Below are 23,051 nucleotides of genomic sequence, written 5' to 3' on the forward strand. Positions count from 1 at the left end.
GCAGCAAGCAGGGTTGCTGATTGGTATCACATTCTTTGACAAACAGAAAGGCTCAAAAGCAAATGGCTTTTTGCCCCTATCCTTGCAGCTGCTGTCACCTGCACCAGTGTCTACTGCCCAGAGTAACAACAGATAGGTCCAATTGCTGGATGTGTACACTAATTGCAACCAGCACTAAAATACTCCTCAACATTGGCATTTCAATATCGCCTCTAGACGACAGATTCAGTGTGCGATATTCACTTGTTTCACATCTCCCTCCTGCCCCTCAGCAAACACAGATACTGGGCAAAATATTTTTTATTTTAAATTCTGGTCCTACTTCTTTGGTGAGGAGGGTGCTAGGGGGAGCCACCAGGATCTCTCCTGGTTCACACACAGTGCCAGAACTTGTTTTTCCTTGCAAGCGGGAAGAGCATTGAGGGATCGGCACACACTAAGTGCAAACAGTTAAATCCACTTTGTCCCTGAAGATTTCACAGTCACTTCAGATCATTCTGCATTGTTGTAGCACTTGCAGAGAGGAAAATGCACTTGGATTATTTTTAAAACTCTTTTGTGTGTCCACGATGGTATGAATTTCATTGTGATATTTGAAGCTCCATTTATCGAGGATGGCAGTTAGGAACTGCTGTGGCTAAACAGGTTGCAGTAAGCTTTCTCCATGTGCCAGACAGACCTTCTACTGACTTTCATGAGACTAAGCATTCAGCCTGATTTGGCTGGCACACTGATTAGGGAGAAAAATACCCAGTCCACACAGCTCGCGGGAACTGTGCTTGAGCCCCACTGGCAGTAGCAATCACATTTAGTACAGCTGTATTTCCATTACACAGAGAGTCTTCACTCCCAAAATTTATGTACAGTCTAATCAGATTATTTTTCTCCCCCATTTCTGCCTGACAAACTGTACTTGCTAAGCCTCTGGCTGGAAATCCATGCTAATCAACTTAAGGCATAGTAGATAAAGCAAAGTTTTTTCTCTGTGTTGTCAGCAAACCACATTTCATGACTAGACTCATGCCTCTGCTAAGGTCACTGGCATCTTCTCAAAATCCAGGAGCAAGTAACAAGAACAGGAAAAAGCTGCAGCTTGAGTGAAGACAGAAAATGCCAGTGGAGCTGCTCACACCAGGACTGGAGTGTGGCGGGTATGGGGGAGGAAAATGGCTCTAATGCAATGTTTATGCAAATGACTTTCTTGATGGATTTTATCCGCCCACACACAAATGACAGTTTTGATTATTTTAACCACAGAATTTTGTTTCCTGCATCAAGCAAACTAAATACTCAGCAACTGCCAGACTATCAAGCAAATGGTATGAGATGTATTGATTCTGCAGTCGTGACGACCTTACATTTTTACATAATGCCTTTCAGCCTTAAGTGTCCCTAGGCACACTACAAGTTGCACCTATGAAAAAAGCACTTCAGGAATGAAACGCCACAGCTGCCTGAGAGGACATTTCACCATTAAAGAGGGTGCGAACACCAGAAAAGCAAAATACACTCTTCCCAGCCAAAATTCTTAGTAGTATTTTGGACAGGTTCTAAATATTATAACCAGATTAGGTATTAGATAGCCATGTCTTAGAAAAGGTGGAACAAGTACTGAAACAACTATTGAAACAGTGAATATCTTTGTCATGAAGTTTACCACATAGCTGTTGCAGTAAAAACTGCTGCACAAACAAGTATCTAGTTAATGTATAACTGTACTGAAAGCTTTGGCTTAAAACCTGGCTGTTGATAAAAGCAGTTTGTCAAGACATCAATTTTCTCTTTCGTTGGAAAGCTAATGCTTCACACAACAATGTCATTCATAATTGAACTGTGGCTCTACTTACACACTCAGGAGGCAAATGCAGCATCTGAGTCATCAAAATCACTGCAATTCCCACTCCTGTAACTCCCACCCAAGCTCTAATCTGCAACCAACCTTCTTAACCAAAGATCACACTTCAAATCATGCCTTCAATAAAGGTTTTCTGCATGCCCTTAAGCAAGTCATGTCACTGTTTTGTGTCTCATATTCTTGCCTGAATATGGACATTCCTGACATTTTGAGGGTTTCTTAGTTATACAGTTAACCTGAATTTTAGAGAACCTGAAGGAGAATGGAGCTGAGCACCATGTGAGGACTTTCATCGGCTGGAGAACAACAGCAAGAGAGGGAAAAGCTGGAATAACTTAGATTCTTTTCCTTCTCACAGGAAAAATCTCTGATCGCTTTTAAAACCACTTGAGGGTAAGAGCGAAGGCTCAGAACGAAACCTCGCCCTGGACCTACAGAACAAGTCATGTCTCTGATGAAGGAAGCTGCTTACCGCCTGAGCGCGTTTGTCAGTTCAGCAGTCAGTTCACTCTCGTTGTATGGTCTCAGCTCAGCTAGTGTTAACGGTGTTGTGGTGCCATCACTGCACTCCTGAGAAATGAGGAAAGGCCATCTGATTTGAAGTTACTTACCATCTTAATGGGAAAACTATGAAAACATCTTAGTTCACAGCTACTTTTAAAATGGAGGTGAAATAAACATCACAATGTCACAACATCATGGCGGTGTACCAACATACCAAGAAATGGACTAAAGGATTAACACTTCACAAATCCTTCTAAATGTTTCCTAAACCACCACAGCTCACTGATTTGCAGAATTCTGCTATAGTGTGCATAACTGCCGGTGCCTTATATTACTTTTGACACCACACCTGAAACAAAGCAGCACTGGATCAAACAATTCAGATGATGCTTTGCTGGAAACAAGTAAGACACACACAGTTACACACTAGCTCTGGATTTTGTTTTTAAACATATTACTCAGGTTTTCTGGGGACACAGCACTAAAGTAACAGGATTAAAATTCTTCTAGGTTATCACTATTTCTTCATGCAAATTATTAATGTAAATGCAGAAATCTGTTTATTTTGCATTATTTTAACGGGGGAAAAGTCTTTATTCTCAAATCATTACAAACTGACTTGGGAAAAAAGACTGTCATTACAATGCTCTAACTGCTTCACAGAAATGAGCTCTATTTTTTCATATTTTGTGTTTGGAGTAGAGGGAGGATGGTGTTTTGCTTAGTTTCCAGTGACTGGCAACAGGCAAGACACAACATGTTCAACCACAGTAGCTTGTTATGTTTGGCAAAAATGGCTTTGTTGTACTCCTCCCCAAAATTACTTTAGCCCAGGATTAACCGTAATTCAGCAAAGTCCTCATAAGTCACAGCACAGAAAGAACCACCTAACAACTGGAGAATAGAGAAAAGACATACATATAGGCAAAAGAGGAGAATGATTAACATGCTAAAGACTGCGATAGGGAGGGGAGGGGTACCATAAACCGTGTTTACACCGATTTTGGAAATTGTTTGACTCCTGACCTTGCCCAGTTTGTCTTTGCTTCCGCTGCTGGTTGAGCTGAGAGACCTCATTCTCTGCTCTTTTTGCTCTTCCACTTCAGACTTCAAGTGCTCAATATGGACAAGGTAGGCCTGCTCCTGGGCCTCTCGAGTGCTCAGTTTCAATTCCAATGCCTTCTTCTCCTTCTCTAGCAGGTAAAGCTGTGCCTTGAGCTCTGCCATCTCCTCCTGTTGAAGAAATATTATCAGCATCCTGCTTCATGGGACTACATACCTAAAGGAAGACGAGGTTAAACAAGGTTTTCATCCACTCCTATTACTTGAGTGTTCTTCCCATGAAGAACACTATCAGCATCCAGAAGGGTTTTTATAGTCACATAGTATATCTGTCAAAAGACCAGCACACCTTGAGACTAAGTGAGTATCATGAGCTCTGCCATTCCTTTATCAGCCTCAGAAATAAGCTCAGAGGCAACAGAGCAGCTAATGTGGTGCTGAAACTAAAGTATCAGGGATCTGAGAATGTTGCCACAGCTGTTGAAATTTCTTTGGTTCTACCTTGCCCTTCAGAGAGCATTGCCCTAAAAACAGGAGTGTCTGACTTTCTTGTCAAACAGCTCCACAAATGCCAGATTCCAGTTTCTTATTGATACATAAGAATTAGAGTCGGTTGATCTCAATGCAGTGGAATAGGTTTGAGGGACTACAACAGCAAACACAATCACATATTCCTGCCTCATATACCAGCCTCTGTGGTAGAATGAGTTAGTCAAAAAGGACGACTGGGTATGGCACCATCGGATGTCCATTTTTAATTTCTCTCCTCTAGATGGCCAGAATCCCAACTATACACAACAAAACTGCACTTCCGTATATTCTTCCATGAACATGATCCACAGAAGATGGACACTGGTACTTCATGGAAAGAATCTCAATTCTGAGAACTAGTTCTTGTATGTAATTCTTCTGCCACTCTGATATTTATGACAGGGCTGTCAACTATTGTAACGTGAGAACTGCTATTTGGGGACAGACCTCTGCTTTAACATCTGCTCTGACAGTGGCTGGGCAGAAGTGTAGTAACAAGGCACGAGTGCAGTGACCCTTCTTTCAGCACTTGCTCACAGCCTCCCATGAAAAGCAGCTGATGGGTATCCTGAACCAGAAAGCTCTTTGTGTTCAACAACAGTTCAGGCAAGTTTCTTCCACGAAATATCTAGTTATTTTCTGAACCCAGGAAAACCCAGTATCCACAAAACATTTAAAGAGATAGTCCTAAAACATAACTTACAGTATGTGTTAAAAAAACACCATCAAACAAACAGAAGACCGCTAAAACAAAAAAAAAACCAACCCAGAATCATGTTCTCACTGTTGAGCTTGTCATGCCCTAGGTCACCTCATGGGTGAACACCGAGTTCATGCAGCCATTTTCTGTATTACACAACAAGTCTGGTTGTTCACTGTGTAAACATCTCTGAAAGACAGAAGTTTCTTGTTGTGTGGCCAGCCTAGGAACTAATCAGTATTTTAAATTTTTTTTTTTTTTTAACAAAAAAACCATATTCTAGTCACAAAAATATCAGAGGTATCTTACCTTATCCCTCAAAAATATTGCTCTTTGTATTATACCCATTATTAACAAATATTATACAAACACAGATCTTGGGCCATATTTAGACTAATTTCTTCTGTAGAAGAGAATCTATGTTCCTACCAAAAATTTGTTGTCTGGATTAAGCGTAAGCAGTGCACACAGGTGTAGCACAGTTGCAACCAGTGTAATCACAGTAATCACAGGTAATCATTGGCTTATTCAGAATCACCAACCATAAAAAAATAAAATCCATATCCTAAAATCCCTCAGGCTTGGAAAGGTTTGTATGAGCTCTAAAACCATTCATTTATTCATCTACTTGTTTGTGAAATGAAGGCTAGAAGCACAACCAGTTTCATTCAATGTGGTTTACAGAAATTTAGCTGTTAGGAAAACTTACCATTAATTTCCTTACAGTAAAAATGTAAATAATACTGACAAATAAAGATGGGGAAATTTAGTTACAGGAGTTGAACTGGATTGTCTGGTATACTCAGGTGTATGCATTTAGCTTCTTAAGTCTCGATTTCTGAAGCCATTAATCTACTTAGCCTGCTTAGTGAGGGCTGAGAAGTAATTTGAGCAGAGTATTTTGGCACTTATGTGAATAGAAAATACTCTTGACAGAGGGGTATCTATGTGGGAGGGTAACGACAAGATCTTCCCAGGCTGGAAGCTGAAGTTAGGCAAATTCAGCCTAGAAATAAGAGACATTTATTTCCTAAAAGGTGAATTTAACCACTGCAGCAATGCATCTGTGGAACTGATTCTTCCCATCACTTAGAAGTTTTAACTTAAAGACTGGATGTTTGTTTGTACTACATATCCTACCTCAAAATAAATTTGAGGATCAATGATAAGCTCCTTTGTTTATGAAGACAGTAAGCTTAGATCATCATACATGAATTCACAAGTTTGCATCCTGTCCCAGAAGACATATCATGGACTCCAAAAGCACCCCCCATATGTTATTTTTCTCATGTCAAGACAATGTGACTTTGAAGTAGAGAAGCAAAGACAAAGCGGGGGGGAAAGTGGAAGAACTGTCAGCCAGTGTCTTACAGAGGCTCCCAGGGAAGGAACAGTAAGGAACGGAAAGGTTAAAGTTAAAAATTAAAACTACAGTTGTGGATTCTGGTATGGACACGTACAATCTGTGAGGCAGGGTGGCAACAGGAACATTTCATGTGGGAAAATGTAAGTAGCTCAGGTTTACTTAAAGAGTTAGTTAGTCTTTACATATGCAGTAATTTTTTCTATGAAAATATATTTTCTAAAGATAGCATCTAAATTTCATTTCAATGACAACATCATCTTTGTATATTTACTATCCCCTTTTTTCTTAATTACAGGATGCTGGTGAAACATTTTGCACTTTAACATACCTGCTTCTTCAGAGTGTGGCCCTAAAGCACAAGTGGCATTTACAAAATGAAACCCTGAAGAAGGAGGGAGCAAGTGGTCACTCCTCCAGTTGATTGCAGAAGACTTATACAACCCATGCAAATTCAGAAGCTTCAAGCACCAAATCTAGCAGTAATTTCATGACCAATTAATTGAATATTGAGGAGTATTTTGTACTTGCAGTCATACTGTAATTCTGAATTTGGGTGAAAACTTGAAGGAAAATTAAACAGTCCTGACTCAATGTAATCAGAAACACCACAGCATCCTGAAAATTAAAATTTGTGTTGGATGTGGTCACGTCAGAAGAATAAAACAGCAAGGTCTCTTATGTGGCAAAAAGGTCTAAAAGTCATAAAAAGGGACTCCTGGGGGATCACAGTACACAAGGCGGAATATACTAGCCTTCAGAAGTAAAACAATTATCAGAGCAGATAAATGCCATGCTCTAGTTAACTGTATTTTACTATATACATCTGTAAAAGCATGAAATGCTGTAACAAAGGTGGACAGCGGGATTCTTAACATCTTCCGCAGAGACTGTAGTCTCAAAGCACATTATGAGCAATACCACCTGTACACAAAAGAAGAAAAACTAGCAGTGTAGAAAGCTGAGACTTCTTATCTAGATTAAGTCCTTTGAAATGCAGAAAGGCTGTAAACCAAGAATTATTTACACCCATCAGAAGTAATCTCCTTGCTAACTGGGGCATGACAACAACTGACCTCAAAGCAAGACCACTGAATGATGACAAACCACAGACGAGAATATATTTGGAAACATGGTTAATTATTGCTTGAAGCAAAGAATTGGATTTTACGGAAGTACTGGCAGACCACTACATCTTACGCTCTGGTTCAGTAAAAAAAAAAACACAACAGGGCAACAGAGAAACCATCCTTAAAACATCTTTTTATGGATCATTTTCATCAATAATGAAGAACTAATGGTGTAAAGGCATTTTCAGAATATTATCAGCATAACACATAGATGCAAGAAGCAATATGACTGATGCGGTGATCAGTTTTTACTAGGAGTCATAAATGAAAGGTGCCAAAATACGCAGCAGAGATTCCAACACAGATACAAGTTTCAGGAAGACAGCAGTAGGTTGTAAGACCCAGCAATGAAGGAAATCCTTGAGTAGCTCAGTCAAGCCGTATCATCCTTGCTAAGAATGTGGAAGGGAGGGAACAAATTAAGAGCTGCTACATAATGATGTCCTCTGTTAATAAGGTAGCACATTCTCTTGGGACCAAAGCATGCGGAGTGTAGCTGTGCCTTTTGTAATGCTTTATGCATAGAAGAAAGGCAGGAGTTTTCAATTTCTGTAGCAGGAGAACGCTTACCAACAAATCCATTCGAAGCTTTGACAAACTTGAGTTTTCAGCATATCCCTTTCAGAAACCTAGGGATTTCCTGCAGCTGTGAATTCCAGCAAAGTAGAACAAATTATAATGAATAACAGTACTGCCAGTTTCTCTGTACCAGAAAGGACTGAAGGTGACTTCAGCCACCTATGTAAAATGTGTTCTATTCCAGTATGCACTGCCCACAAACCAACCAAGAAGAAAGATTTCTTCTTCTTCTTCTAGGGACAATTCCTGCAGTGAAAACCCAATGTGCTAGGTCCAGCCAAAAGTTATGAGTGGATACATGTCAAAAACAAGTTAAATGATCGTTCAGCAAACAAAAGGATTACCAGCACTGAAAACTGTGCCAGAAATTATGATATGCAACTGCTGGTGTTCCTGCTAGGTCAGGGAATGCAAAGGCACTAATCACAAGGGATAGCTCTGCAGTTTGCCTTTACCAATCAATTTAAATATAGAGGTAAGAATGTTGTAGAAGAGATTTCAGGGAAGATCTGGACACAAAAGAGGAGAAGGAAGTGTGATATCTGAAATATACATCTAATTATCTACAAATGTCTTCCAGTACATCTTGCATGCTTTAATTATGGGGAATATATGGCCACAATATAGTCAAACAACATAACTTTAAATCTTCTGACTGGTAGCTGGCAATCTTTTTTTCTGAACTGCAAATATTGAATGCGTTATTGCAAAATTATATTTGTCATCATGGAAAAGTAGCACCACTAAGAACGTAACTACAACTTCTAAGCTGCCAGTTAGCCAGCAGTAGCACACCTGAACAAAAATCTATAGCTTTACAAGCTTACAAAGCTATTAGGATTTGCTGTCCCACATGATACCATCATCTGACATATCTGGCATTAGTTGACTAAAATAGGACTTGCTAACACGCAGAAATTAGGCTTATTTAAACGGAACCAAAACCAGACAATTTCTAAATGCAGACACATGCTTGTATTGTCTTTTATGTGTTCCTGTGTTTTAGTTCACCTCTCTCAAAGTCAATACAGAAGCCAGATTTAAAATTATATAAGCTCTATACCTGACCAATAAAGGTCAGTTTTTCTAGATCACATCTTTGGAACTGGACATATAACTCTGGTCCCTCAGGTCTGGTTTTTCTCCAAAACCTCTGTTACTGCAAGTCATTACACACCACACTCTGCTCGGGCTCTGAACTGAGCCACAGATTGCAACACGGTGCCTAGAACAGCTCTGGACTTGTGACTGACTGTTGGAGAGCATCAGGGATGATAGCTTCTGACAAACCATTCCTCCTCCCACGGCTGTATTAAAAGGAGGTGAATTTGTTCTGCTTCAGTTCACAAATATTCAAGATGTACACTTGCAAGCTTGTAAGTAAAGTAATGAACTGTCTCTGGCAGTGCTGCATCATGCTTTGGTCACCCTCAAGCAACTCAGCTGCCGTATCTCTTAGAGAGAGCATCTGGTTTGCCAAGGAGAGTATTCCAAGTTTAGAGCCACGGATGAAGTCCTCGCCTAATCAAAACACACATAGCTCGTCACTGCTAATGCACTGCCTTCTGTCACTTTCTGACTACCAGATTTTCAGCCCTCATTATTTGTTTCAAACAAGTTACCCCTTATTACCCAGTGGTCACTACCAAAGCCTCCCATGTGTGTGACTGAGCATGTTTTGTAGCACAGGGGCATTGTCAGCAGTGCAGTTAGCCTGATGGATATAAATAAAATACCTTCATTGCCATAAGTTCCTGCATCAAGACTGCATTTTCCAGGTCTAGCCTCTGGCTGTCTCCACGAGGTTTAACGTCATAACTAAGGGGATCAATGTGGATGCTTTCCAGCTCCAGCATTGTCAGCTTCACTGCTGCCCTGTCATTTTTCAACTGCTGGATGTAATCCTTCAGCCGCTGCTCATCCTCCTTTGTAAATTCCGTATCACAACTGCTTGCAGTTGAGCTGGTAGTACTGGAAAGAGAAAGAACGGTATTAAAAAAAACATTTGGAACAAAATCTACATTTTTACACCAAACACTCTCCCAAAACTTCACCAACACATCTGAGTCTTACTTAAAAGTTCATAGAAAGGACACATGTAAAGCGAACTGGACGTTGCAATGTTCAGAAGATGCAGAGGGGTGTGACAAATTCAGAAATTAATTCTCTAAGCTGCATAAGAAAACTGAATCATGTGACAACTTCTCTGCAAAGCCAGATATTTAGTGACATGTAACCGAATTACTTTGTCTGGAATGGTGTCTTCTGAAACAAATATTTTTTTTTTAATTAAAAACAAACAAACAAACAAAGCTACTCAAGACTTCTTAGCAATACCCTAGCAGGGCAAGCTTCTCTCTGCTGGTCAGCCACCGAGTCTTCATCTGATTTGGGAAGAAGCATCTGCTAAGAATCAGCCCAGATCTCATTTATGTCTGCTGATGGCAGTACCAGTTATCTTCTCAGATATTTTTAATAGATACTTGTAGGAATCAACCTGAGCAAAATTCCACTGGCAGATGCCAGGTGGTAGCATCTTTCAATTCATGTTAAGGTGTATTCCTCAGTGTACTGACATTCCTTCAGGGCTGGAGGGGTTTAAAACCAAAGTTAGCAGGATTTTTAATAAGTAGTCATCATCAGACTTGGTGGAACTTCTCCTACCTACAGGCATCAAACAAATGACTGCCCATTAGTCTGCTCCACAAATGTTTACACAGAGATCGCAGAAAGGGAGAACTAATGTCTTAGAGCAAGGGTGGCTCAGTGCTGCCTACCCACCTACACGCATGCCAGTGCTGCAGGGGGCCAAGACTGATACAGCTGTAGCATTCCAGGGCTGAATATAGTTGCAATAACACTAAAAGGAAAATAAAATACCATGTTGTTTCTATAACCTCACTCAAAGCTGCCTGCTGTCTCCTGAGGTCCTGTAATCAGCTGCCGGGTGAGGGATAAGTCATCCATTAACTGTGCTTGTCTGGAATGCTAGATGATCTCAGTTATCAGCAGGGGAATAAATCACTTTCTGTATCAAATTGCACTGCTGCTCAACATTTTTGTAGGAAGAAAAAAAGCCCCACCCACTACTTGCTGTTAGAGTCAGGATGATGTTCTAAAATATATTATGCATGTGAAAAAGGGGAAGCCCATCAAGATAGGCTGGATTTTTTTCTTTTCTTTTTGTTCTACTTCAGCTAAAGCTACATTGATTTTTAAGTGCATCCAATACTTGCCAATCTTCCCGCAAATTCCAAGGACAGCCTTGGAGGAGACGGAGAATTGGCAAGTCTACAAAGACTTCTTAAAATCCTTCCCTCTCATGAAATATCCCGTTACAGTTCTTTACTACAGTTCTCTGTCAATTTCCCTTCCTTTTCTTAGGGATAATAGGTGCCACATTTACCACAAGTGTAAACTGGTCTTTGCTTTTGTTTTCATCCATTTCCCTCTGCAGCGAAGCTAAAAACACCCAGTACCTACACTACATAGAAACACCTTCAGGTTGAAACAAATTTTTGTTCATACTTAGTTCTTCATTAGAGAATCTCGAAACACTTAATAAATCTTGCTTTACTGAGTCTAAAGATACCTCTCTGAAGTAGATATTGATCTAAAAATCATGGGGATAGACAATGTGAGAAATACTTAATTCTGTACTGAAGTCATGTTGCAAGTTTCCTCAGCACCCAAAGACAGCAATTGCACAGCTTTTCTGGATTAAATATAAAACAGCTGTTGTTGGAGGACAGACAGCTTTTAAAGCCTACACAGGCTTCAAATCTTGGCACACAAAGAGCTCATCTCGGTTTTCGCTAGCAAAGGAGAGAAAACCTAGCTCTCCTGCTGGGAATGAAACCTGAGCAAAAATGCTGAAAGTCTATTGTTATGTTGTATTGGACCTCATACTCACTGGATATTCACAGATTTTGGCCCTTCAAGATCCACGGCTAAAGATCCATGGCTATGCACGTATATTTTAGGGGAGAGCAGTCCAAACTGAGGGAGGCAGTCTGGACTGTTGCCAGTGATACTCAGGCTGCTTTTACTTCAGTCCTGGCTGCCTGCCTGCCTGTCTGTCTGCAGCTGAGTTGGCTCCTCTGGTGAATTGCTAGCAAGCTGCTCTTCTTTTTGGGTTTTTTTTGGTTTTGTTTTTTTTTTTTTTAAAGAAGGTGAGGGGAGCTTAGTGAGGAAGCTGCCACAGCCAGCACACAAAGGGACAAGAACCTTCCCTCTCCCCCCAACAAGCAAGCCCCCACCCAGAAGACTGGATGCAGTATGGGTTGCAGAAAGCCAGGGTACAAAGCCCACTTTGGACTGTGTTAAAATAAGGCTGCATGATGAGGGATAGAAACAACACTGCAGCGTTTCTGAACTCCCACAGCACAGCTCTGCCAGGGTGTGTTCCCCCAAAAGCCCCACCATACAGCTCTCCACAGCCATAACGCTAGTCCATTGCTGCTCTACTTAAGGGCCCACAGCTGGTGAGCATATGATCCTGAATTTCAGATATTGCTCCCCCTTCTAACAGCAATCAGGACAAAGGAAAACAAACCAACAGACTGCATATGTAGTATAATGCATCCATCCAGAAACCACATGAAATTGTTACAAAAGATGGGCAGTTTCTCATCTCTCACGCATGTAGGTAAAGATAGAGAAAGGATCACAATTTCATCACACCTGGAGGGAATACAACATCAATCTGCTCATTCTAACTGCTGCTGTATTCAGAACAAGCCAAGAGAAATGTTCTTCCCGCTCACTTCATCCCTCAAGTCTTTTACGATGACATCAAAGTAATTTTCATATACAGCCTGTTGAAAAACACACAGGTTGGTATAGTATAATGTGTAGTTTTACTTACTGGCATGCGTGTGTGTGTATAAAATGCACTGGATGGAGATAAATGAGGCTGCTAACAGTGCCTCTGTGTGAGTAACTTCTGTACGCTACAAAATTTTGTCCATAAAACCCTGTATAAGCTTCAGTTCATCTGTTAAAAATCAAGTCAATAAATAAATCTGGAATTCAGCAACGGTACAGATAATACAGAGTTGATAGAACTAAAATAACACTGTCAAAACTGAATCCACAAAACTTGCTTAAATGTCTGCATGCCACCTTACACTTTAAAGAACTCATTTGATACACAACATACATCTTGTAGGTGAACATTGTGGCTTGAGATCTGAAACAGCACAATGCCAAAAGATAGTAACTTCCTGAGAAACTGAAAATACTCCAACCAGCCACAAGACAAACAACAGTATATTTGGCTAAAATCAGAACCTTTGGTGAAACTAGCCTGCTTCCTTGTGAGACTAGGTCAGTCCAGCAATGAAGTATTACATAGATAACATTAAGATATCTGTTGGGATATTTCTAAATGACTTATTTGCACACTTCAGCCAAGATAATCTTGTCTGTCAACTACTCATCTGAAATCTGAGGTGATTCTGATGAGAGGTGTAGTCCTACACTTGGCTGAGTTCAGATATTTTGTGATACTGCATTAATACTGAAAAGAATTCCCTTTGCATATAAGAAACCAGATCTTTCCCCTCATGAATCCAGATGTAAGGTTGGGCTTACTAGCACTGCAGGGAATAAAACCTGTCGTTTTCAGTCAGTCTTACAACTGGGGTCCTTCTCTTTTGTTTCCTTCTTTTTAAGGTGCAATCAGTCAAACCTTGTTGGCAATGTATGTTCTACAGTTAGCTTCTGTCCATTAAAATAATTACAACTTCCAACTACACTGCAGACCTATTTCTATTTTCAAAAAATGAATTGGCAACATTATTGCGCTGCTGCCAGCCAAATGAGTTGAGATGCTTGCTATTATTTTTATTCACTTCACCAGCAACAACCTCTTTGATGCTCTTTCATTGCATTTCTTTTCATTTCAGTTGCTCCCTTTTTTACAGTCTAACCACTTGTCACTAGTGCCTCACGAAGCATTTCTTCCTCAGTAATGTGTTCAGTGATTTGACATTCAGAATCTCATTTGAAATGCCAAAGCTAAAGATGGGTCAACAATTCCACTATAAATCCCTATTCTATAGGATTTCGAACAGCAGGGCAAATTACTCATTTGTCACAAGTCTCAGCAAAGGAGAGTTTTCATCATCCCACTACCTCTTTACTCAGTTTCAAAGGGAAAACGTCGCAATACGTTATCTGCAACTAAAAGCCTGCAATACTAAAACAGCTATGGCAAAATATCAGTCTTGCAGATTCAGAGTATGTTTGAACGACATAATGTAAAAATATTTTCATTTCAGTGCAGTGGTCCCCAAACAGTGGTTCACACAGCACTCACTAGTGATGTGGGCTCATTCTACTCCCCAGTTTTATAGGCTGCCAAGCTCTTTAAGACAAATAAAAAACATTTAGCCTGCAGGAACACCTAGAAATCCGCAGTCTGCTTTCCTATCTCTGCTTGGGTTGCTATTGTAATGGAAAAGGAAAGGAAATGGAAACCATCAACATCAAAGAATCATAGAGGGCTGGAGGTCTGCAGCAATGGGACGTCTGTCTGTCTAGAGCAGCCAGGAGCCAAGTGACAAGGGAGCACGCATGAATGGGTTGAGAGAGCTGGCAATGTAGGCAGGATAACTCCAAAAAGCAGGAGTAGGGTCCTGGAGAGAAACAAAAAGAATCCAGAATGATAGGGAGAGGAGCGTTAAAGACAAAATCTTCCGGTTTTTAAACCTGAGCTACCACATTTACTGATACAAACATAGAAAAGTGTGTGCCTTTTGAACAAACACAGATTTTCCATCTGTGGGCTGGCACAATGTCACGTGTCTGTAAGCTGAAGAGGGGATGCCTCTATTCTGAGACAGGGTCCACAGGATGGAGAAATCTGAAAACACCTCTACCACATATCACTTGAACACAACAGAAGGAAAGAAGAGAAGATTTGTATTTCATGAAGAAGCTAAAGTTTCAGAAATACTTTTACTGATATGTATGTTTCGACAAAGACAAATTACATTAGGCGTGGGGGGAGGGGAGAGGGACGACAATGTATAAGTGAAGATCAGATCAGGATGCCCATATGGCAAGCTCCTGACTTGCTGTGTGCCTTTCCGGCAAATGAGAGAAGCTTTTCTCTCTCATGTTCCACATATATCAAAGCAGATAATAATAGTTACCTTATTCAGTACAAAATCTTGCTCCATGCCAGAAAAAATTATCCTATAATGATAATGACTTAAGCTAAAACATCTCTCTTGCACACAGGAGCATTTACATTTGCATTTTCACATTTCATGACACAGTTTATGCTGATGAAATGTGAAAACCTGTGCCATTTTAATCGTACTCTGCTGAAACTTTATCTACTCAGCCAACACATTACATGCACACACACACACACACACTGCCAGCTGACCACCAAAAGATCATGGAAACAATGAACATGAAGGATTATTCCCCCCCCCCAAAACAGACACACCTCCCTCCCTTACCCTCCCCCTCAAAAAACCAAAAATGACATTCAACAAAGCATGGACTGTGGAAACGACATTCCTACCATTTCAGTGAAAGGCTATGAGAACAAACACTAAACCAGGAACACCACCCCCACCACCCCCACCAATTTCCCCCCTGTCAATACTGGAAACTATCTACATTGTTTTCAAGGAAAAAAAAATATGCCTTGACTACATACCAGGTATCTCACAAGAAAGAAAAACACTAAGGTAGTTATGAACAACCAAAAATGACCCTTTCAAATAACGGAATGGAAAACAAGCTCAGCCTCGGTAGAGGTGTTGCTACGTGTGGCCACTTACAACATGTTCACATGCAGGTGTAGATATGGCATAAGTGAATGCAGACTGCGGCAAGTCAAGTATTCGAAAGTTTTGTACAACTTCTTTCCAAGGCCAGTAAATATTTTTGGTCGAATGAGTGATCAATGTGTTACTAGCACAGATGCTGCCACATTAATTTCTGAATAAAGATACAGCTTTCTTGGACTGAAAGTGCAGCATACAGCTTCTTTGAATAAAACGTTAAAATTCACCTCACACTTGGACCCTGTTCCCTCAGGTTACCTTTTTGCTCAGTTTTTGGCTATTCCATGCTAGTCACATTGCAGGAAATAAGATCCTTTGAAGGAGGCATCAGCAAGAAGAGGAAATGATATAGTACTAAAATAAACTTCTGAAAGTGTCAAAAAAATGACAGCATTTGAATAAAGAACTGGCTCAAACTGAATTAAAATGAAGTTTTAGAGTGAATCTGAGAAACCAAAATAACTTTTAAAAAGAAAAATGTTCATCTATATTTACCCAGGATGCTTGCCAAATTTGTATCCATACACAAGCACACATACTCACTGCACAGAGTACAATTACAGTGCAGGCAGGCAGCGACTCAAAATGAAGCTGCTAGCAGATGTATTTAAACTGGAACACTTCTGCAATAATAGCTCATTTAAGTTTCATTATTTTATAGGTTGTCAGAAAAACTGCAATATCCAGCCCTTTCCTGGAAGAATCCACTCTGTCTGTCACAATGTTCATTTGCCACTCCACATGTGAAATAGCATGGAAAGGAAGAATTTGGAGGGGGGCAAAAGTGAATGAGAAAGGAGACGAAATGGTTTAAAACAAAATGGCCGGATTTGCAACATTTAGAAAACAATTCTTGAGCACTCCAAAACGCCGATGAAAGCACACTTCTGATCTCTCTCTGTACATCTGTGCTGTCTGCATACAATAGATATGAGTAAGAAGTGCATGATTTGAGTTCCAATAAAACAGCAAGAAAGTCACTGAAGTAAAACAAACATAATGGTTTTGCCCTTTACGAGGATCAAAGTTCAGAGTCACCCATTTGCAACAAATTTATACAAAACCCTTCTTAGCTGGAGTTGCTCAAAGTCTGAAGACAATTAGACCACTGAGGCATGGTGACTTATAAATCAAAGCAAAGAAGCCAGTGGACTGAGGTGAGGGAAGTAGTTCAGCAAATACAATACAGCATAACTTTTGGTTTGAAATCAAACGCTTGGGTATTAGAACAGATGAGCTGCAGTTACCTTGTGTGGCTGTTGGATGACAGGCTTTCCCAGGGCTGCACGCTACAGCCAGTGATCGCATAGGCTCCTCCGCAGCTCCCATCTAGTTTCATCAGCAAGGCTTTTGCTGCGTTCTCAGCTGTCTTCCTGCAGTCATGAGCTCTCTTAAGCATCTGGGTGATGTTTTCATCACCTGTCTGGTCCCCTAGTTTTCAAGCAAACAATCTGTTTCAGAGCTTTGAAAAGGGTGATAGAAATTAAGGCAAGAGTAGATATGCTTCTAAGCGCTCTCAGTTTATACCAAGACGATGACAATAAATTACTAACGTGTGATGTAAAAGCACCTTCGCTTCTGTGCGAGCATCAGCAGTAACTGGGCTACTGGACTGAATGCATCTCCCTCCCAGCCACAAGCTCCAGGTACTTGTTGCTCCGGGTACGTGTCTTAAGTGATGTTTTCTCTTAGCTAGCTTGTCTGTTTGCAAGGGCGTGCACTTTGCGTTAGGATTAGGTTAGGATGCTCAAATTAATAATACACTGGAAAAGCCTCAGACTAAATTACAACTCTTACTCCAATCAGTCCAGCGATGTTTCACAGTGTGGTCATTTCCAGTGCTTTTTCTCACAAGCACTTTTATTTGAAGCCTAATGGTTTGCCAGAACACCTTCTTACAGGTTACCTTTCCAGCTGGAAGAATTGCCTTACTGCTTAGAAGCAGCCTTCAGAGTTTACGGTCATGCATATTAAACCAAAAGAAACTAGCACTGGTGTTTATTAATTTGCTATACTTCCTAGTGGTTATGAAGCATCTATGCAGCTGGTAAGCCATCCCTTCAGTAGAGGCAGGACAGAAACCACCACCATCACTATTCTTACAGTCCTAATTCCAGCTGGAGTCAAGTCATTAAAGACAGGCACATTAGCAGCTACACTGAAAGTCTGAACAAAGCTACAATACATTCATACTCTACCAAATACAATGCAAAGATGTCAGAGTATAAAAAAAACCCAGTTTGCTCTATGTCAGATTTTCATTTAATCCTGATTCAAGTCAAAGACCGATTACCCATACTTCACACTGGCTAAGTGAAGCGCATGCACTAGAAATAGCATTAATGTGGAAGAAAGGAAGGGAGAATCTTCTGTTAAGAGCAGCTGGATTATGTTCAGCTCCAAGTGATGCAGAAGCAACTCCCATGAATTTTCAAACTCACAGATGTTGATATCAAACAAGACTGATCTTCAAACCGAAAATCTGCTATTTTATCTTGGTGTTTTAATCAAATTTCATGGTGAAGCAAAGGTACAGAAACCAAACACGACTTCCTCCAAGCTGTGTTATGTAATGGGAAATGAGCACTATTTCTACCACAGGGTTGTAACTGATAATACCATAATTAAGAGCTGTAGACAGACACCTATATAAAAACTAAACCAGCCTCTCTGTCATAAAATGCATGTGAGATGAAACTCTACTCAAACCCAAAGTATTTCTCCCTTCTACAATTTCTTTCTGCCACCTATGTGAATAGAAAACCCAAGACTAAATTAACTTTTGCTGGCCACTGATCTCTGCCAGCAGGGAAAGCTCCCTAGCACATTGTGGAAAGGGATGACCAGGGTCTGGAAGAAAGGTGGATGAAAATCTCAGACATCCACTCTAACGTTTAGTGTATGGCACACACTGCACAGGCCAAGACAGGTACACAAGGGCCTGCTTCTAGCACTGGGAGAGATACAAAATAAGGGGTATGGTTAGCAGCACCGCAATGGTGGGCTGAGAAAATCTAGTCATCTGAAACAAGAGGCTGAGCATGTCAGCCCTGTGGCTCTAAAGCCAGACGGTCACTCTGTCTCCAAAAGCCTCCTGTTTACATTTCAGTGATTCCTGAGAAGCTACTGCTGTAATACTGTCTCAACCAGGCACTTACACCTCAGCACAGCATGAAGAGCTAATTCTTCTCTCTCTGAAGGTTACCCCTCTTTCTACTTGAATTACTACGGCTACCTTCTCCTATCAGTAAAAGGAATGGGAACATAAAACCTGGATTAATGTTCATTGTATAAACGCCTTTCTATTAGAAAAGTGGAGCCAGCAGCAACGTCAAGCTCCAAACACTTCTGAACTGTACCTTACTCCATTACTTAGCGAGCAGCATATTAAAAAACAACACCACCTAACCACAAGATTAACTATCCACAAAGTAAGAAAAATCCGGAACTAATAACTAAGGCTAATACCCCCGACAACACAGTAAAACATAAGATAGAATGTTTGAAAATTTCAGAGCAAAGGTAAAATGTGGGGTGAAAAACTAGAGTCATTTTTTTGGTTTTTTTGGTAGCTACTCAATGCTACCTTTGTATTGTCTTAATCACAGTTTTTCAGACTATATTCAACTTCTAGGAGGGGGGTCAATGTTGTTGGTTCAGACAAAATCTGTACTTGCAGTTACCACAGCTGTGTGGCCCTAAGCCACATATGCTCATGCGTATTGTTCATTCTATACGGTTGCATGCCCGTAGCAGCCTCACCACTGCCAGAACAGGTATCCCTTGCGATAGCATATGTGGGTTAATTTAAGCATATGTGGGTTAATTTAAATTGCTGGTGAATTTTAAGATTTAATTCCAGTCTCTCTTTTTCTTTTCCCCTATTTTTGGGTGTGTAAAATGATTTCATTAGTTAAAAACAAGAAAAGACCAGAAAGCATTCTTAAGTGATGGGTCATGAGATGATTCACTGTTACAACTAACTCTAATGCTAACTGACATGCAAAAAAAAAAAAAAAAAAAAAAGCGATTCATTGACATCTTACCAACAGAACCAACACCTGCAGCTCTGAACTGCCCAAGAATAAGACTCTGCTCACTTTCTGCCAATGCCAACAGCAGCTCATATGCTTCTATGCACTGTTCACTGAAAGAGAAAAACCACAGAACACAAAATATATCTGCAATTTGGAGGGGAAGAATACCTGCAACAGCAATAAAAAAAATAGAGGCAGCTGATGGAACCGCACGATTCCCTACTCCTTGTCTAGCAGCGGGGATATTAAATGACGTAACACACATAGCTTCTATCACAAGCATTCAACAGTCTCTCCTTCCTTATGATGGTCCCAGGTTGGCCCCAGGTTGGCCTCAAGTAATGTTAAAACAGAAGAGAATGATGTGAAGTGAGCTCCAGAAGCATGTTTGAAACAGTTAGCCATACAAATGGTGGCTGACATGATCCCCTTGAGAAAATTTTTTTCAGGCCTTCTTACTATAGAAAATACAGTATTCTACACTTAACTACATAAGTACACTATACAAAATACAGTAAGAAGACAAGAAAAATACTTGTTGGTTTGTCCTGGCTGTAAGATTCTCCTCCTTACAACACAATAGCTTCTAAATACAGTTGTGAGTCACTCATTCCTGTTGCATTCTAATGTTTTTGAAAATATATACATTAATATACCTATTTGCAATTTACATTTCCTTGTAATTTGCTTAAGTAACAGAATACATTCTTTAAAAGGCACACAATTTGTCTTAAGACCAGAACTGCCTGTTCCAAATTAGTTGTAGTTGAAGGGGTTAAATGACACCATCTTTTTACATGTAGTTTAAAGCAAATTTAGATACTTCTAACCAAATACCAAGCAATTAATCCACAAGTCGAACTGATGTAATATGAAGTCACTTTGAATTATGCAGAGTATGATACTACTCTTTGGTCCACTGGTCTTGTGAAAAGGTGCCAGTCTAATACAGAGGACCTGTATCTTAAGACGGGATACAGCAGAGACAGTTCAAGCCTACACACAACCCCTAACTCAAATGTTAATTCAGTATTCATAAACGAAAATATAAATCTGTATATTTCTGTTAGATTGAGTTCACTACTGCTGGTGAACTAGGGTTGAAATACACTTGTATCAATAACTTCAGTTCTGTAGTTTGTCAAGTAGTTTAACCAAAGGGGCATTTTTTTCAGGGAGGAAACAAAAAGAAGCAGTAATACTATGGCACACCAACAATTTCACTCTCAAAGACTTCTACCAAGTCTCCCCCGCTCCCTCTTTTTCCTGGCTGAGGCACCCTCTGCATAGGTACATACCTGTACTGCAATGCAAGCCTGAGGGCTGTGGCATTGGACTCGTACTTCCCAACAAGCATGCTCATCCTCTCGGCATTGCTCTTGCACTCTTCCAGTGTTATGGTCAACAAATCATTCTGGGATTTCAAGTGCTCGATACGGCTGTAGAAAAGGAAGTAATTTGCAACCTTCAAGCTTAGCTTGTAGACACTGTCCTGAAACTCTAGAACAATCATAATTTAAAACAACAAATAACATTTGGTCTACACAAGTTTTTTAATGAAGATGGCAAAATCCATCAGCTCTGTGTCCCATGTCAAGAGCCAAGAGGATAGTAATTTCTCTTAGGACAGCCTCTTCTTCTCCTCTCCTTCCCATAAAATGTAATAACCCTGTGCAACAGCAGCAAGCTGTAACTTTATTTTGTAGCCACAAGACTGCGCAGGGCAGTTTCATATTAACCTTTTCCTTCATTTTTCTGCCTCTATTCCTCACTTCCTGCTGCCACATTTGCTTCTTGTTTTAAGTGGCATATTCATTAGTGTGGGTGCGTGTAAGGATCATGCAGCTGCATAAATGCCCCCTTTCTTTGGAATATCCAGAATAACCGTTTCACTCAAAGTAGTGTTTTGGTTGATTAGAGAGGTAACTTCCAAAACACGAACAAAGTTTCAATGAGGCAATGAAATCTCCAAAACTTCTGGCAATAGTCAAACAGCAGCTCATATCAGAACTTAGTTGTTAATATTCTTCCCAATGAGGTTAACTCTGAATCTGAAAATGAGCCTTCAGAAGTATCAGTATTACTGTTTATTCTCACTGCTGGTAACTGCACTACACATCAAGGTACTATGCCTAATTGTAAGAGTTGGACACACACTGAAAACAGGCAGGCAAATGATTTCAAAGTTTGGACAGACAGCTAATGAAGGAATCGGTGCCATCCAGAACTCAAAAATCACTGACCTCTTAACAAACACAAGAAGAAGGAGAAGGGCTAGTATACCATTTATTCAGAGATCAGAACAAAGCCCTGACTTTCCTAGCTGCTAGAACTCTCAGGTGCTTCACCTCCTATATATTCTTTGACACCTCCCATAAGGATACATGTTGTCAAAGCGTAATTATGCGGTGCAGAGAAAAAAGAAAAAAAAAAAAAAGACAAAAAAGACAAAAAGGATCACATTTTGCAGCACTACAAAAACATGAACTACAAATAAAAGAGATACTGTACTGATCAGACTAAATTTGAGATAGCCGTGGGGAAGAGAGAACTTGGAAGGAAACATGCTGACACACGATTCTCACGTTCCTGATCCACAGTTTTGATTTTATGTGCCAAAGAGGACACGAAGCATTGGTTTTGATAGAGCTTACTGAAGGATAACACCAGCACTATTATTTTAACTGCAACCAGAAAGCTGCAATCTTTCTTCTGCAGGCAGAAGTCTATCTACTGGTATATATGCCACACCACCATACATCAGTACATTAATTGATACAATTAATGGTATAATTCTGTTTCTTCAGGATGAAACAAAGCAAGCTAATTCCAGAATGAAGGAGAATAAGTTATGGGAATCCTTATTCCTAGCAGTGTTGCGTCTTATGAAAAAAGATGCCATATTTACTTGGTCAGCCATAGAGGACACTCTACAGTGCAAACTGTCACAGGTGAAGGTGCCATGCTGATCTAATAATGCACGGCCAAACTGTCATACTAATTGAAAGAATCCGTAGCACACAATTCAATCTCCTCTCCACCAACTACATCCCATGTTTATCTGCAGCTGCCACAGTTGAGCTGGGACCGAACTAATAAATGATCAAAAAAGGATAAAAAAGTAGGAACTTCAACAAAGCCAACAGCAGACAACACATTTGAGCATACCTAACTTTTCACCTTACCTATTTAATCTCTCTGTCTCCACTTCAAACTCTCGGATTTTACTTTCAGAGATAGCAGAGCCATGTGAATAGAGAGTCTGGAAGATTTCCTGGATGTTTGAGCAGTCTTGGAGGGAATGCGCCAAATGTTCAGCCACAGTACTAGACACCTGCACAGGGCAGTTAATAGATCATTGTGAACAGATAACCACTGGATTCCTCTTATGGGCAGTCTGCATTGAGAGCTGCATTTGCTCACATGCACTCACTTCAAGATATTCATTATTCAGTTTTTAAAATTAATTTTACATTGAATAG

The 23,051-nt window shown here is 40.2% G+C and overlaps 1 protein-coding gene across 2 annotated transcripts in view; it reads right to left on the reverse strand.

The window, feature by feature from the left end:
• The window catches only part of MCC (MCC regulator of WNT signaling pathway), a 222,491-nt gene that overhangs the window by 12,152 nt on the left and 187,288 nt on the right, over nucleotides 1–23,051 (reverse strand). For both annotated transcript variants that reach the window (XM_059833295.1, XM_059833296.1), the window contains 7 exons: nucleotides 22,755–22,903; nucleotides 20,868–21,008; nucleotides 19,579–19,679; nucleotides 16,780–16,963; nucleotides 9,461–9,695; nucleotides 3,386–3,592; nucleotides 2,328–2,425 (listed from right to left, as the gene is read on the reverse strand). In XM_059833295.1, coding sequence (XP_059689278.1) covers nucleotides 2,328–2,425; nucleotides 3,386–3,592; nucleotides 9,461–9,695; nucleotides 16,780–16,963; nucleotides 19,579–19,679; nucleotides 20,868–21,008; nucleotides 22,755–22,903 — 1,115 coding nt within the window. The remainder of the gene's footprint in view (nucleotides 1–2,327; nucleotides 2,426–3,385; nucleotides 3,593–9,460; nucleotides 9,696–16,779; nucleotides 16,964–19,578; nucleotides 19,680–20,867; nucleotides 21,009–22,754; nucleotides 22,904–23,051) is intronic.

Source organism: Gavia stellata, chromosome Z (genome assembly GCF_030936135.1).
Source record: "Gavia stellata isolate bGavSte3 chromosome Z, bGavSte3.hap2, whole genome shotgun sequence".
Taxonomy (NCBI): Eukaryota; Metazoa; Chordata; class Aves; order Gaviiformes; family Gaviidae; genus Gavia; species Gavia stellata.